Raw genomic sequence first — 14,250 nt, forward strand, 5'->3', positions numbered from 1 at the left:
ACAATATAAGCATTCAACTATACTTTTCATTTCATTGTGAACTTATCATAACACATGTATGATCAATTTATTTCTATACAAAAGCATAAAATTAATTTATTGCTATGCAATAACACATGTTATCGTATATATTCTTAACAGAGATTAATGGCCCTGATATGATATGTACAATCTCTTCGCATAGCATTATAGGCATCTTGGTTATGACAATCAACTATCATCATCGATCGATCACCTTGGTCCAGAAAGCTCAATAGCTTGTGCCTGTAATGAGGAGTCATCGGTGATGTTGAAGGAATAACACGTCGAGAAGGTCTCGGGCACCGTCAGCTTATGAGCCTCCATCCTCTGAGAGGCCTCCCATCTCTCTACGAGACCATCACCTTCGAGCATGCTAACCACCTCAGACATCTTTGGCCTGTGGCCTGGAACGTGCTGCGTGCACAGGAGTGCCACTTGGATGATCTCTTCCAGCTCAACCCGGTCGTAGTCGCTCTTCAGATCCTTGTCAACCAGCATGTCAAGTTTTTTTTCTTGGTGAATCTTCCTAACCTGTAAGGAACCACAACTCATTCATCTAGATACTAAATTCTGAAGAACTTCATTATGAATGAATTGTAGAGTATGCGAGCAAATGAGAAGGATTTTTTATGCTTTGATGCCTCTGGGATATGATAATGCAAGAAAAAAGGCATTCAAATGGTTCGTATCGTGCATACCCGATCGAGCATGGCACCTTTCTGGTTTGCTGCCTTACCAAATTCTACGGCTCCCAAACCAGTAATCAGTTCGAGGAGGAGGATTCCAAAACCAAATACATCTGTTTTCTCAGAGGATTGGCCCGTCGAGAGATACTCTGGTGCTATGTGTCCCACGGTTCCCCGCACAGCTGTAGTTACATGTGAATCCCTGTGATCAAGAAGCTTTGCTAGTCCAAAGTCTCCCACAACAGCCTCGCAGTGGTCATCCAGCAGTATATTGGCAGCTTTTACATCTCTGTGAATGATCTTGGGATCACATTGCTCATGCAGATAAAGAAGGCCCCTTGCAGCTCCCAAAGCTATCTTTTTTCTGGTACTCCAGTCTATTGTTGGTTTTGCTGATCAACAATGAGGAAGAAGAAGAGAGATTAAATGTTTATGTAATGTATAAAGACAACACAAATCATCTACATGGTAGAACATAAGTATAAGCATGTGAAGGCTTTATATTTCTCGATTCTATTCAGGGCATCAAATTTTTCTACCATGGTTGATGCAAGGTTATATCCAAGTGTGCCATTATTAACCTTTGTAAAGCATAATTCAAAGGAGAGTCGTTTGATAGTTAGGAATTGGCATGATCTAAACCACATCTTTCATAAAAGGACCTATAAGTACATCATGATATAGTGCTTAATGCATCAGAATTTCAAGATTATCCAAGCATTTACCTTTGAGTCGGGAAGCAACACTTCCATTTGACATGTACGGATAAACAAGAAGCCTTTCTGTGGCAGTCATGGAAAGACCAAGTAACCTAAGGACGTTTCTGTGCACTGCTAAGCTGATCATTTCAACTTCAGTTTTGAATTGTTTCTCGCCACCTGCAGCATTTCCATCCTTGAGCCTTTTGATGGCGACTAAAGTTCCATCTTGCAGCGTCCCTCGATAGACATTTCCAAAGCCACCACGGCCTAGTATGTTTTTGCTGCTGAAGTTATTTGTTGCTATCTGAAGCTCCCTGAAGTGAAACCTTCTTAGATTACCGAGGCAGAGTTCTTCATGTTGTAAGTCTGGAAAGTTGATATGTTGGTCACAAGGAGACACAAATGACTTCTTCATTCTTTTCAGGGGAAAGGAACAGTTTGATTTTATTTGTGCTCAAATTAACATGTAGCAAATGGATCATGTTTTCCGTTAAGAAGAACATGTTACAAATTTACTGTTCTCTTGCTTATCTTCTTACCGTTGACATCAAAGAATATCTGTTGGTCATGACTTTGCTTCCACCAGAGAAAAAGTCCACAGCCAAGACAAACTAAGCAGATGCTCCCAAAGGTGGATCCAAATGCAAGAATGACTTTGTAGCTTTTGGGCCTCACCAAAGCTGGAGCACCTTATGAAAAAGAGAATTATGATTAAGAACCAAAATTCAAATCAGTCAATGTAAAGAAGTACTAACAAGAGCAATGTTCAGCAGAAAAAAAAAATTGAAATGGTGAATAAATTTCAGAATTAATTTATCATAGTACCAAAAGGGAGATGAAACATCACTTACACATCTCACTTCCTTGTTTTTTTTTTTTTTTTCTGAAGTATAAACATCATCCATTGACATAACATCAAGATAGCCACTTCACATGTCCCAACGCTAAAATACTTGTTTTAGAAGTGACAACACCGAGCCATGTACATAGCATTCCTGACTGAACAATAAGAAACTTGTTCCATGTTCCAATAACTCACTCAATTTATTTTAGGCAGCAAGATATCTGTCATGGACTTCACATAAGCTAAGAAATTTTGGCTAATTACTACTGATATCTTTGTACGATATTGTTTTCCACTTAAGTTGCTTGTTTCAATATGGATGACTTCTAGGTGACTCACATATAGTCAAGCCGCTGCATGACCACGAAAGCAAATGTTCTAAGGAGGCTAAGTAGCTGGAGCAATCAGAAAAATCACACCAGTAGCAAGACCTTGGTGACAGTCTTCTATTTCACACTTTGGTACCATTCGATTTAGTATTCACAGCATTTTATAGAATAATGTTAACCAATTTCTGCATGTTCTCCTAATGGTTTGATAATAAGGTCAAATTGTTACAAAACTAAATGAACTAGGATAACACTCACATGCACAAAAGGGAAGTAAAAGTGAATACAGAGGGAAATAGGTACATATGTCAAAATACAAATAAACAAAATGGAGGATTTTACATGAGAACGATCACATGGGAATTGAAGCAGAGACCTCTATCCTACAACATCAAGTGTCATGTTGAGATTTTTGTCAGGCAACTTATTGTCGTATAAGCTTAAGCTTTTAGATAGAAACTATTTTCTCATCTGAGAATGATTGCAAAATATTGCCATAGTCATGTGGAATTGTCATATAAGCTTAAATTTTCAGATAAAAACTATTTTCTCATCTGATAATGATTGCAAAATATTGCCATAGTCATGTGGAATTTAGCACTCAAGTCATCAACCATGCAGTCTTAATATTTGCCGAGAAATAATATGGAAGTAGATAGATAAGTTATGAACGATACTTTGTGAATTGTTCATGTCGAAGGACATTGGCATGGGCATCATTCCAAAGCATTTTTGCTTCAAAGCTGATGGACAAATTAAAGGATTTCCAACAATGCTGCAGAAACATAAAAGGAGACAGATAAGCATTCCATAACTCAAGAGAGACTCAAATAACAAAGGCTTTTTCTAAAAAAGAAGCAGGAGCAGAACATGCTAAATCTAATTAATCTTAGACCCAGCAGAGAAAATCAAAAGATACTTTCATCTTAGATATGATATTGCCCAAATTTTTTGATAAACAAAGAAGATGAAAAAAAAAAAGGCTATCAGTGACCATTGCCAACATGAACTGTGAAGAATTTTGAATCCCACCCTAAAGAAGTTAGTTGATCATTCCACCTTTTCTTTCAACACATAGCACCAACTGGCAGCTTCTTAATGGGCTGCATTAGAATTTGATGAACAACAGTGATATTGATGGTAAACTAGTTTGTCGAAATCCTAAATGGATAGAAGTTGAATATGAATAGGCTATTAGCCCAAAAACAGTAGATAAAGTTCCAGGTGCAACAGAAATTGTCTTACTTGAACGTTTTCGCTGGAAGCTTAGGTATAGGGCCGCTGATATTATTGTAAGACAAGTCCCTGGAGCATGAAAAGCACAGCAGCCTCTTCAGTGACAAGCAATCAACCATAGAAACATCCTAATAAGAGCATGGTATCTGGACTCTGGAGGCCAACAAACTTACAGAAAAGCAAGTTGTGAAAGATTGACCAAAGATGCAGGAAATGCTCCAGTAAGGCTGTTATTATTAAGCCTCCTGTTCTCAACCCAAGCAAGTAAAATCAAACTATCAGTTGGTAATCAATAGCTCAAACTCAAAGAACTTAACATGGTTTTTGATGTTCACATCCAACTTACATGTACTGAAGACCATTCAGATTGCCCACCGAGGCAGGGATTTTGCCGGAGAAGTAGTTGTTGGACAGATCAACGGTTTGAAGCTTGGAGAGCTTCCCAATTTCTGGCGGTACTGGCCCCGATAAGTTATTGTTCTGCAGGAACCTACACAAACAAACCTATAGAGTCAGGGTTCAATGTGAAAACGAAAACATATTTGGGCCACATCAATTGAAGTCTCTTAACTTACAGAATTTGAAGGTTTGTCAAGTTTCCTATGCTTGGATTGAGAGTACCAGAGAGATTCTGGCTTGGAGTTGCCCTGCAACAAATGTTCACAGGCTAAAATTTAGATATGCCTGTTCCTCTCTACATCCTCTGAAAGCAGATAGCTCCTAAAACAAGCATGCAAATCCAAGTACCATTCGCCACTAGGAGGAAAATATAGAGGAAGACCAAAGATGAAATCACAAGAACTATAATTGTAGTAAATAGTGAGCCACCTACAGGCCAATGACTGAGTTCTCAGGTGAGCATGTGACCATAGTCCAGCTGCATGGATCAACAGAGTCCTGGTCCCAATTCTCGAGAACACCATGAGGATCCACAAGATAAGCTTTTATACCCATCAAAACTTGCACTGTAACAGGATTGCAACATGATGAAGAGGACAATTCAAATGGGCCATTCCCACTGGAGATGGGAAGAAGAAAATGAGAACTAAGAGAGAAACAGCGATGGCACCTTCAAAGTTGACACCTTTGGGGGAGAGTGTAGCAGTTACGATAGTCCAGAGGAAGAAGAAGACCGACCAAAAGACCAGAGTGCTGCCCTTCCTTGGTCTCATCGAGCTCATTGTGTGCCAGTCTCCAAATAACAGATACTCGAGAGCAGGCACGGCAGGTGTTCAGCTTAAGGTTTGCAGCGATGGCTTGATGGAGTCAGGTGGTGAAATCATTCATGGGATTCCTCTTTCACGCACCAGGCAGCCTCCTATTACCAATCCTCCTCTCTTGAGGCAGGAGACAGTAGACAAGTCTGTAGAATTTGCTGTCTTGATGGAATGAAAAGGAGAGTTTTTTAAGAGTGCAAGGAAGTGGGGAGCGCAGACATGCTCGCCAGATGCAGCAAGTTAGAAGTGAGATGAAGTGGTGGATTGTTATTCCGATGAAAACAAAGAATGGAAATATTTGGTGGGTCACTTGCTTGGGAGGTGTGTCTGGCACAAATTGATGACAGATTATGGAATGACAAGATGTTCATGTTTTTTGATGGCAGAGTTGCAGGACTGCTTAAAAGCAGAGAGACAGAGACAGAGACAGAGAGAGAGAAGGGAACAAGTTCCCTTCCAGCAATTACAAGAGGAGGAGGACAGCTAATGATGCTCCTCAAAGAATAACTATGTTAAAGATGGCCCTCAAAAGGGTCCATATGATGTACTCTAGTTTCCTAGACTCGCTGATGCATCCAACCTAAGCTTGATTAGATTCTTCCCATGAAGAACATATGTTTCCTGGTTTTCTCTGCTCGAGTTGTCACGAATTTGCCATCAAAATGGAATGGATGATTCAATGCATCCATCCACAAAGCCATTACCATTACCGATGGCATATGAGAAATGAAGAGAAAACACTAAATCTCCGTCGGAGTAAGGAGAGTGTGGGAGGAAGCAAGAAACGGACAAGGTGAAAAGGAAGGCGGAAGGCGGTGGTGGGGAAACATAGAATCCAACATTCCCTGGGTTTGGCCACCCATCATTCCGTTTGAGAAGGGACCAGTGAGGCATGGTTGGCATCTGGAGATGCGTGTGTGGGGGAAGGGGACATATCTTTGTTGCCCTGTCTTCTTCCTTCACTGCAATGCTAATTAATATTTTGTGTTCTTCATGCGGGTGTGGTGTGAAGAGTGCTTTTACTGATTCCCTCCCTCAGCCATGCCACCCCTGTTTTGTCACCACGATCACAATCGAAGCACCGCAGGAGAAGTCGTCGGCAAGATTGCAGAGTTCGCAGTTGCAGAACCCTCGTCACGGGTGCACCAAAAGCTGCCGTCGTCGGCCGTGGGTGGTGTTCTCGCACGGTGTTTTCATACGCGTGTGGTTTACGCGCATGTGATCTCTTCTATTCGTAACCCTCACGGGTGCACATCCGACGCTCCAAATGCTGCCAACGCACCACGCGGTCGACACCGAGTTTTATTTTTCTTTATTATTCCCCCATATTTCATAATTACCAAAAAAAAAAAATCCCGAATGTTCGAGAATGATCTAAAAAGTCACACATAATAGCAAAAAACAAAATATAATTTAAAAATGTTGGACAACAATGACAAAAAAAAACGACATTAAAGGTTTTAAAGAATAACACAAGTCCCAAATTTTCAAGAAGGATGAGAAATCGTTTCAAAAAATAATAACAAAAAAATCCCACCATGATAAGAGACTGTACATTTCCTTAAAATTTCATATTTTCTCTTCAAAGTCAAATCAAGGAGAGAGAGAAAGAGTAGGAATAGCAAATGATGGATTGACACTGGAGAAGTCTTTTAGGTCAAAAATGCAAATGAATTTATTTTTAAAACCCATTTTTGAAGCAGGCATGGAGATATTTTTATTTTGTGTTATTATGTTTTTTTCAAAACCCAAAAACATAAAAACAAGTATATTCACAATTTCAAACTACAAAACAACATTAAAAAAAAACCTTCATAAATTTCAAAGTTTACACCAAAAAAAGAACTACTATAATATCTTGATGATGGAATGTTGTTTCAGAGAAAAGGAAGGAAGAAAAGCAAATAAAGAATAATCCTTAGTCATTAAAAACACTAGAGGTGGATGAAAAAGGTAGAGACAAAGTCAGTGGAGGTGGGTAATAGAACCCATCATAGGATCCAAATTGGAAGAATAGGAGCAATCATCCAATGGTTATCCCTGGGGGTGTCCTTTCTGAGCTATATATTATATGTGACATGTCTCTTCCATGTGAACATGCAATGCAAGTCCAAAAGACATGAATTCCTTCTCTCCTAACCCTAGCCACTCGCTCTTGTTTCAAGGAATATATACCCCTAGTCATAGCATGACCTCACAAGCAACACAATATTAATTAAGAAATAGTTAATTCAAAAGAAGGATCTTCATTTACTGCTGACTTGCTGCACATCTTGCTCAAAAGTTACCACAAGGTTTAATGGCCAAAGAAGTGTACCTTTGACGACGGCCATGGCTGGTATGCAAGCAGGGAATCCCCTCTTGAACTGTGTCTTCTTGAAGAGTGCAACACATGCCTGTAATAGAAGGGTGGAAGTAACTCTAGAGACAACTGAGTTCAAATGATCAAAAGCTTGCTCTCCTCCATGAATGGAAGGCAGTCCCTAAAATATCCATACACTTCCATCCATATTAGGAAAACACTTTTGTGTGAGAATATTTAAGAGAAGACTAAAAATGTAATCATTTTAGTAAATTTTCATGACATATGTTGAGTTTGTTCTACAAGTTAAAAGTCTCAAATCTTTGGATTCCATTGGTATCCAATCCCATAGATTTTAGTCCCGACTAGTTTAATTCGAACTTGTCTAATTAGAATTATTAGCATGGTAACAGGTGAACAGAAAGTGAGTCATAAAAGAAAAAAGAGAACACGAAGAGCTAGATAAATTCAGTTGACTAAAGTCAACTTACCTGAGTAACCTAGATGAGTACACTGGTGGGTGGAAAATATTGCTGAATACAGGCAATCACATCTGAGTGGATTCTGTGCAGATCATACCTTCACTAGTCTCCACAGATCATGTTCATCAGCTTCATTCCATGTTACAGTCATTGGCCCTTCAACCTGACACCGCCTTTACAGCAATTTGTTCAATTATGCACAGCAACTTCCATCAGCATTTTGGCATGTAAAAGGTGAAGATTTGTTGCTGGTTGTGTGAAGATTATAGGAGTCTGCCATGGTAGATAAGAGCTACCTGTGGTTTGCGTTCTCCCCTTGCTTTGACTGGAAAGAACAAAAGTCTATTAAACAGGATAAGGATCAAATTTTATCAGATGTTAATGTAATAAGATGTGTCACCATAGAAGATACAAACCTATCTTAATTCTGTACATTTTGAAATAACCAGATGTCCCTGAAGCATTGCTAACTAGGGCAATGTTGTTGCCTTCATCAAGTTATAAGGTAAAAGCCAGAGAAACATTGTTAAAATAAAATCTCTGTAATACACTAGAGCATGCATACATTAAAAGCAGGAAGCAATCGACATCTAATAACAAGCCAGAAGTTCATGAAGAACTTCCAAACAAACAGAAGTGTATATTTATGTCTTCAAAATCATGGGCAACACATTGTAGCCACTTCCATTCAATGTGGCAGGATCCAAAACAAAAAGGGTAAGATTTTGATGATTAAGGTCCATCATAGGAGTATTTACCGTGTGGGCCGAAAAAACTGCTCCGTAGGTCAATTTCAATTTATCTATGCACGGTGTTTCCGTCACAAGGTGCCTCAATCCATATGGTGCTTCTTATGTTGATAAATAGGCAGGTGGAGTCTGCCCAGATCCATATGTCGCTTGTTGTGTTGAACTATGGAGTGGTGAAGCTGCTGCTGCTCCATAAGATGTCGCATTTGTTAATCCATAGGAAGCAGCAGCGTTCCACATGACTACCTTAGGTGCATCATATCCAGAAGCCACGGAAGCCTCATAACCAGTGCCTCTAGGTCCATCATAGCTGCTACCTCCAGCAGCATTATAGGCTGAACTCTTGGAGAACTGAAACTAGATCCTTTAGAAGCATCATATGCATGGCCTCTTGGGGCATCATGTAGATCCCGTGCAGCCACAGATCCAGCTGCAGCTCTACCATACCAAACTGCACCAACAGAAGGACCATGCTCCTGCATTCCAACTAGGAGGTGACTGACAAAGAAATAGATAGAACAACGGAAGTGGGAGAGACTACATTACAGAGAATAAGAGTAAGAAAAACAAAATGTACAGTCTGTAAAGCTAGAATTAAAATTGAAATCTAATGAACATTGACTAGACAACATCTCTTCTTTTCAGTCAAAAGGCAACTGCAAAAAGCAAGGTGCCATAACAGTCACTAACTGAACAAGCAGTGCAGGCAAAAGAGACAGATAGCCCAAAGATAAGCTTATCGAAAATTGACAATACTTTATGGAGAATAGCACATGTTCAAGCTTTCATATTAAAATATAGGCACATAAATTAGATAAAAGTTACAACAGAAGCAGAATCACTTCAATTGTATCTGGGAATTTTTATGAAATGATAAAAAAGCTTGCAATTTCATGTTGCCAATTAGCCAGTTTCTCAAAGTAAAACAGAGCAGATCAATCAAAATAACAATCTTAAACCATAGAAATAGTATAAAAAAAAACATGCAGGATGATTGGATTGGGAAACCAAGCTAGAACAATGATTACCTGAGAGACTCCATAACCATCTTCATAAGCATTTTATCCTACAGGATGGTGTCCAAATGCATCATTTTCCTTGTAAGCCCAAGCATTTGATCCAAATTGCCCACCTAACATATTAAATGTAATAGAAATATTCGGGTTGTTCAATAGAAAAGATTCTCAATCTTTTAAACACCAATCATCTAGAAGGCATGAAGATCAGAAAATGTGTACTTAAAGGCAACCATACCACTTCTGACAAGGTTAGTAGATTTTCTCAATCAAGCACATAATTTTTCTACCTCTCTTACCATGGAGACATAGTTCTCCATTACTTGAAGTGACTCATAATGATCCATGTGCAGTTTCCTCTCAGAATCATATGTGGCTCTACAAATTAAGAGAAATGAAGCTTATGCATATTCAGTAGATAACAAGTTGAGACGTGCTTGAATATAAAACTGAAGAGAGATTTATGACCTGCAATCCTGATATTCTTGTCAAGGACCTCAAGTTCCGACATCAATGATGGGATTTGCTGGACATTACCATGGCTCCTCTGCAAATCCTCAGTCAGCTGTTGTACTCTGAAAATTAGCTCCTGTCTTGCTACTACCAAGCTCTAAGCTTCTGCATGAACCTGCTGCAAATCTACACTAACAGGTTCAGAAGCTTTCAAGTCAGCTTCCATCTTTGAAATATTATCCAAGAGCATTCTTAATTGATGCTCTTGATCACTCTAATGGTACCCATGTCAGTCTGCAATCTCTGCAACTCCTGTTGTGCAGCAGATAATTCCTTCCTCATGTGCAGCAAAACTTTCGTTCTCTGATGCAAGTCTTTGCATTTCCACATCATGTGCAGCAAGCTTCTGCTCCATAATTTCCGGAGGTGGCAACATATCGAAAGGAAAAGCACCAGGCAGGGGATGAATGCCTGGACCAAATGGACCTGGTTGCAGCAAGCCAGAACCAGGAAGAGGCCGTCGCAGAAGCGGAGGAGGTATACAGCTTTTGCTTCCCATGATGATTGGCACAATATCTCCTTTTACAATATGATAAACCTTATGAAGCAAGGTACATAATTCAATCAACCTAACATGAAACATAAATAAAATCACACTGCTGTTCCAAACATAATGATCATAAGTATAAAAAAAAATTGAAAAAAAAACATATTCACTAAAAGGTTTATAAATACTTTACACCCAATCATTGGTACAAGTAAATGTGAGAGCCATTTAATGAAGAAGGTAGACCCAATATTAGAACAAAAGAAAAAAATTATGATCTTTAAGCATCATATGATATGCTATGAATATAGTACTCCTTTCCCAAGTAGAACTGAAATTTTTCATATTGTACATTTTACAATATTCAAGTTTTATTAGCACTGTAAAGTATTGATGTTCTAGGATCATCTCTACTGAGAAAAGGTTAGATTGTGCAGATCTCTCTGAAAAAAAAAAAAAAGAGAGAGTATGATTGTGACTGGATTCATTTATGAAGAGGTTGTTAAAATTTGGATGATATCTAAAAAGGCAGCCAAATGCAAATGTCTCTTGTCGATACCGGCTGAAAAGGGTCAATATACATAGACCTCGGCAAGCAGGATGACTGTTTTTGTTACTCAAACTTTGGCTGTTTAGATTGCAGAGGAACAACTCACTCTAACACTAGAGCACACCCTCGAATTTGGATAATATCTAGTTCCATAAATAAAGAATACAAACGCTTGAGGAAAAAACAAGATGTTATGATGTAGTATTTATTTGATGTAAGGAAAATAATTATTATACCACGAGTGTAGAACAAATAGCAAGAAAATTTATCCGAGTCATTTTGCCTTTTCAAATCATTTAGCACATTTAGTATCCATAACAATTTATGCAGATTCTTTGATGAATAATATGAATGAATAGGTGGAAAATGGGATCCAGATTTAGATGTGCTAAGCAGCATATAATAGCTTCACGAGAAAGAGAATGGCCTGATGCTAGTTAAGGAATTATGCAACTTAAGTCATGTGAACAGCAATCCACAATGACCATTAGCATAGATGCAGTCAATGTTTGTCCTAGGACTTGCACAAGCAATGGTAAAGAAGATCTAGTTACAATTGCATTTATTCAGAATTTGTTTGGTGAAACATGCATTTGAACATGCCAACTATCTAATATCAACCACAGCAACACTTGCTGTCATGGACCATCATGTGGACAACTAAGTTTTGAGCAGCAAAACTTTTGACAGATTGGTAGAATCTTGAGATGATTCGACCAAAATTCTATCCATTCCGACGGAAAACCAAGTTGAAAAGCTATATACCCTCAAAATTGGGACAAATTCGCCTGTTTACGATGTTTTAAGATTCCAGGATTTAAGCCTACGGTTTTATCGTGATCTGGAAGCCCATCATAGCAGTTGCAACCTAAAGATGACGAGGAGGTGGCGGTGGTAGTGGAGCAGAGAAGAAGAGGACGAAAAGGACGAGACCTGGTCCAAGACGATAAAGGGAGGACGGACGTACTTTCTCTCCTCTTCTATCTAGATTCTTTTTCCTGATTTTCTCCATATTTCTTCTTGAATTCATGTCAGACGACACTCAATCGATCAATAATTAAGTGTAAACCGGCGCTTGTGAGTAAATCTACCGAAATGCTTACAGTAGATTGCAAACGATGTTTCTTCGAGAGCCGATAAATCCACATCAATTCTCACACAAAAAGGAGCTTTAGAACAGATTAGGGCATAAGCACCACGACAAAGAGTGATCATCCAAATTACAAGGACATTGGCGTTCGTACAAAATAAAGCGAACACAAGCAGGAGGGCTGCGTCAACAGAACTCAAACCCCAGCGATCGAAATGATACAAAACAAGCAAGCAATCGGAGGAAACAAAAGAGCGAAGAAACTTACTATGATCCAGATATGGAGGCATTAGGGTTCGTCGGAGAAGGCAGCGAGAGAGAGAGAGAGAGAGAGAGAGGAATATGATTCGGGAAATTTGCGCCTCAGGCGGTCACACCGTGTGAACGTTCACCGGACTCCCACAGCATCAACTTGGGGCTCAGATTCGCAGTCCAATTTCGAGATTGACGGTGGAGATGTAATTGCTGGAAAGGAAGGCGGAGTGGCGGCAGGAATGGATATACGCACCAACGTTTTCCGTGCGTACGAAGTCGCCTCCAAAATATTATTTAATTCTTTTTATGTTATGAAATTTTAGTGCTGTCGGAGGAAAATATAGTTGATGTCTTCCTTAATTCGATATCATATATATATATATAGAAAGATTTCTCGATATAATTCTTCACGCTCAAGTTAGTAATCTAAGACTTTCAAATACTTAAGAAGTCATTTGCATTGGGTTTAAGATATTTTTTATATCTTATAGAATTAAAAAAAAAATTATGATTATCTTTTTCATGAGAAAAAACTTATGATTACCTTCTTTAACATAATAGATGAAAAAAATTATAATTATCTTGTTTGAGAAGAAAGCTTATATTTGTTATTTTAAATATTCATCTAATCATGTGTTAGTTGATGATAAATTATTTATCGAATATGATACTTAGAAGATCACAAATCATATATATATATATATATATATATATATATGATAGGACATATTTTGGCCTTAGATGAATCATCGGCAACACCACGCATCGTCAGCCACCAACGCAACGCCACACGTCGTCAAAACCACGGGGTGCATGCCACATCAAGTTCGGTACCAATACACTATGCAACTTGACCATCCCAAGAGTTCGGAGCGAAGTCGTCTGCTCCTAGGGCAGTGACATCTGACGCCACTCAAGCACCCCCAAAGATGTCATCTCGTGAGAGAGGTGGTCCTGCCCCCACGGAAGTCAGCGGCCACGTCGATCTGAGGCCGAAACCAACCTTCGCACGCAGGTATAAAAACCCATGGTCGACGCCCGGCCAGGGGGAGAAGAAAAGGAGAAGGAATATCGAATACCCGATTAATTTGCTCGTCAGATGGGCCAAAGTCGGAAAGCTCCCGACGAAGGCCATTTTGTAGGAAGTCGGACACCCCCGAGCGACGAGCGCCTCAATTCGAGGATTGCCACCCAGTACAAACGACACATTACCATTCATCTCGGAGTTGGAGAGACGCATCCCACCACAAACGATGCTCGAGTCAACAAACTGAGAAACTTGGATCAACATCCTCTCACAAGGGTCCAACCGCCTCCGCCAGCCCGACACTTGTCTGAGTTGCTCCCAAACGACCACTCCCAACCGGTGGACACCTCGACCCAGGAGACACCTTCCGTCGCGCAAAGGAGAGCAACGACACAATCCAGATTCCGACCAACGTCGACCAATATTCCTTCCCGAAGGCGTGGCCACCTCATCATCCTACCCACTCAGCAAGAAGCTCCCGACATTGACCCGCGGACCTAATTATGCTGACTCATCAGCCACGGTACTTTTGTTTACTAACTAACTAACTAACTAACTAACTAACTATATATATATATATATATATATATATATATATATATATATATATATATATATATATATATATATATATATATATATATATATATATATATATATATATATAAGGAATAACAATGATACTAAAAATCTCAAAGTCAATGTTCCAACAAAATCTTATGATTTGTGGTTTTTGATGCTGTAA

At 39.2% G+C, this 14,250-nt stretch overlaps 1 protein-coding gene across 18 annotated transcripts; it reads right to left on the reverse strand.

Annotated features, from left to right (window-relative positions):
* Positions 1–6: 6 nt before the first annotated feature.
* Positions 7–12,649, reverse strand: LOC103984339 (protein NSP-INTERACTING KINASE 1). 18 transcript variants are annotated; one of them, XM_065137428.1, is made up of 17 exons: positions 12,492–12,646; positions 10,052–10,665; positions 9,883–9,961; positions 9,596–9,699; positions 8,577–9,043; positions 8,235–8,306; positions 4,887–8,143; positions 4,650–4,782; positions 4,393–4,464; positions 4,164–4,307; positions 3,991–4,062; positions 3,827–3,886; positions 3,259–3,356; positions 1,948–2,097; positions 1,433–1,774; positions 720–1,099; positions 7–552 (listed from the first exon to the last, which is right to left on the reverse strand). In XM_065137428.1, exons 7-17 carry the CDS (start codon positions 4,996–4,998, stop codon positions 232–234), a joined length of 1,884 nt encoding a protein of 627 aa, XP_064993500.1. In that variant the 5' UTR covers positions 4,999–8,143; positions 8,235–8,306; positions 8,577–9,043; positions 9,596–9,699; positions 9,883–9,961; positions 10,052–10,665; positions 12,492–12,646; the 3' UTR covers positions 7–231. The 18 variants fall into 18 exon arrangements, with proteins under 18 accessions (XP_064993500.1, XP_064993499.1, XP_064993505.1 ...); XM_065137427.1 differs by having other exon boundaries at positions 9,822–9,961; XM_065137433.1 differs by having other exon boundaries at positions 4,887–7,991; positions 8,115–8,143; positions 9,596–9,961.
* Between the last annotated feature and the right edge of the window lie 1,601 nt (positions 12,650–14,250).

The sequence above is a fragment of the Musa acuminata genome, chromosome BXJ3-1, assembly GCF_036884655.1.
Source record: "Musa acuminata AAA Group cultivar baxijiao chromosome BXJ3-1, Cavendish_Baxijiao_AAA, whole genome shotgun sequence".
Taxonomy (NCBI): Eukaryota; Viridiplantae; Streptophyta; class Magnoliopsida; order Zingiberales; family Musaceae; genus Musa; species Musa acuminata.

Bases quoted from the DNA above. Each gene is read 5' to 3' on its own strand.
- LOC103984339 (XM_065137432.1), bottom strand. From the start codon at position 4,998: ATGAGCTCGATGAGACCAAGGAAGGGCAGCACTCTGGTCTTTTGGTCG. The intron at 4,063-4,163 runs GTAAGTTGGATG...GGTTGAGAACAG, and splicing joins CTGAATGGTCTTCAGTACAT to GAGGCTTAATAATAACAGCC. The intron at 1,100-1,432 runs GTAAATGCTTGG...ATTGTTGATCAG, and splicing joins TGTTGCTTCCCGACTCAAAG to CAAAACCAACAATAGACTGG.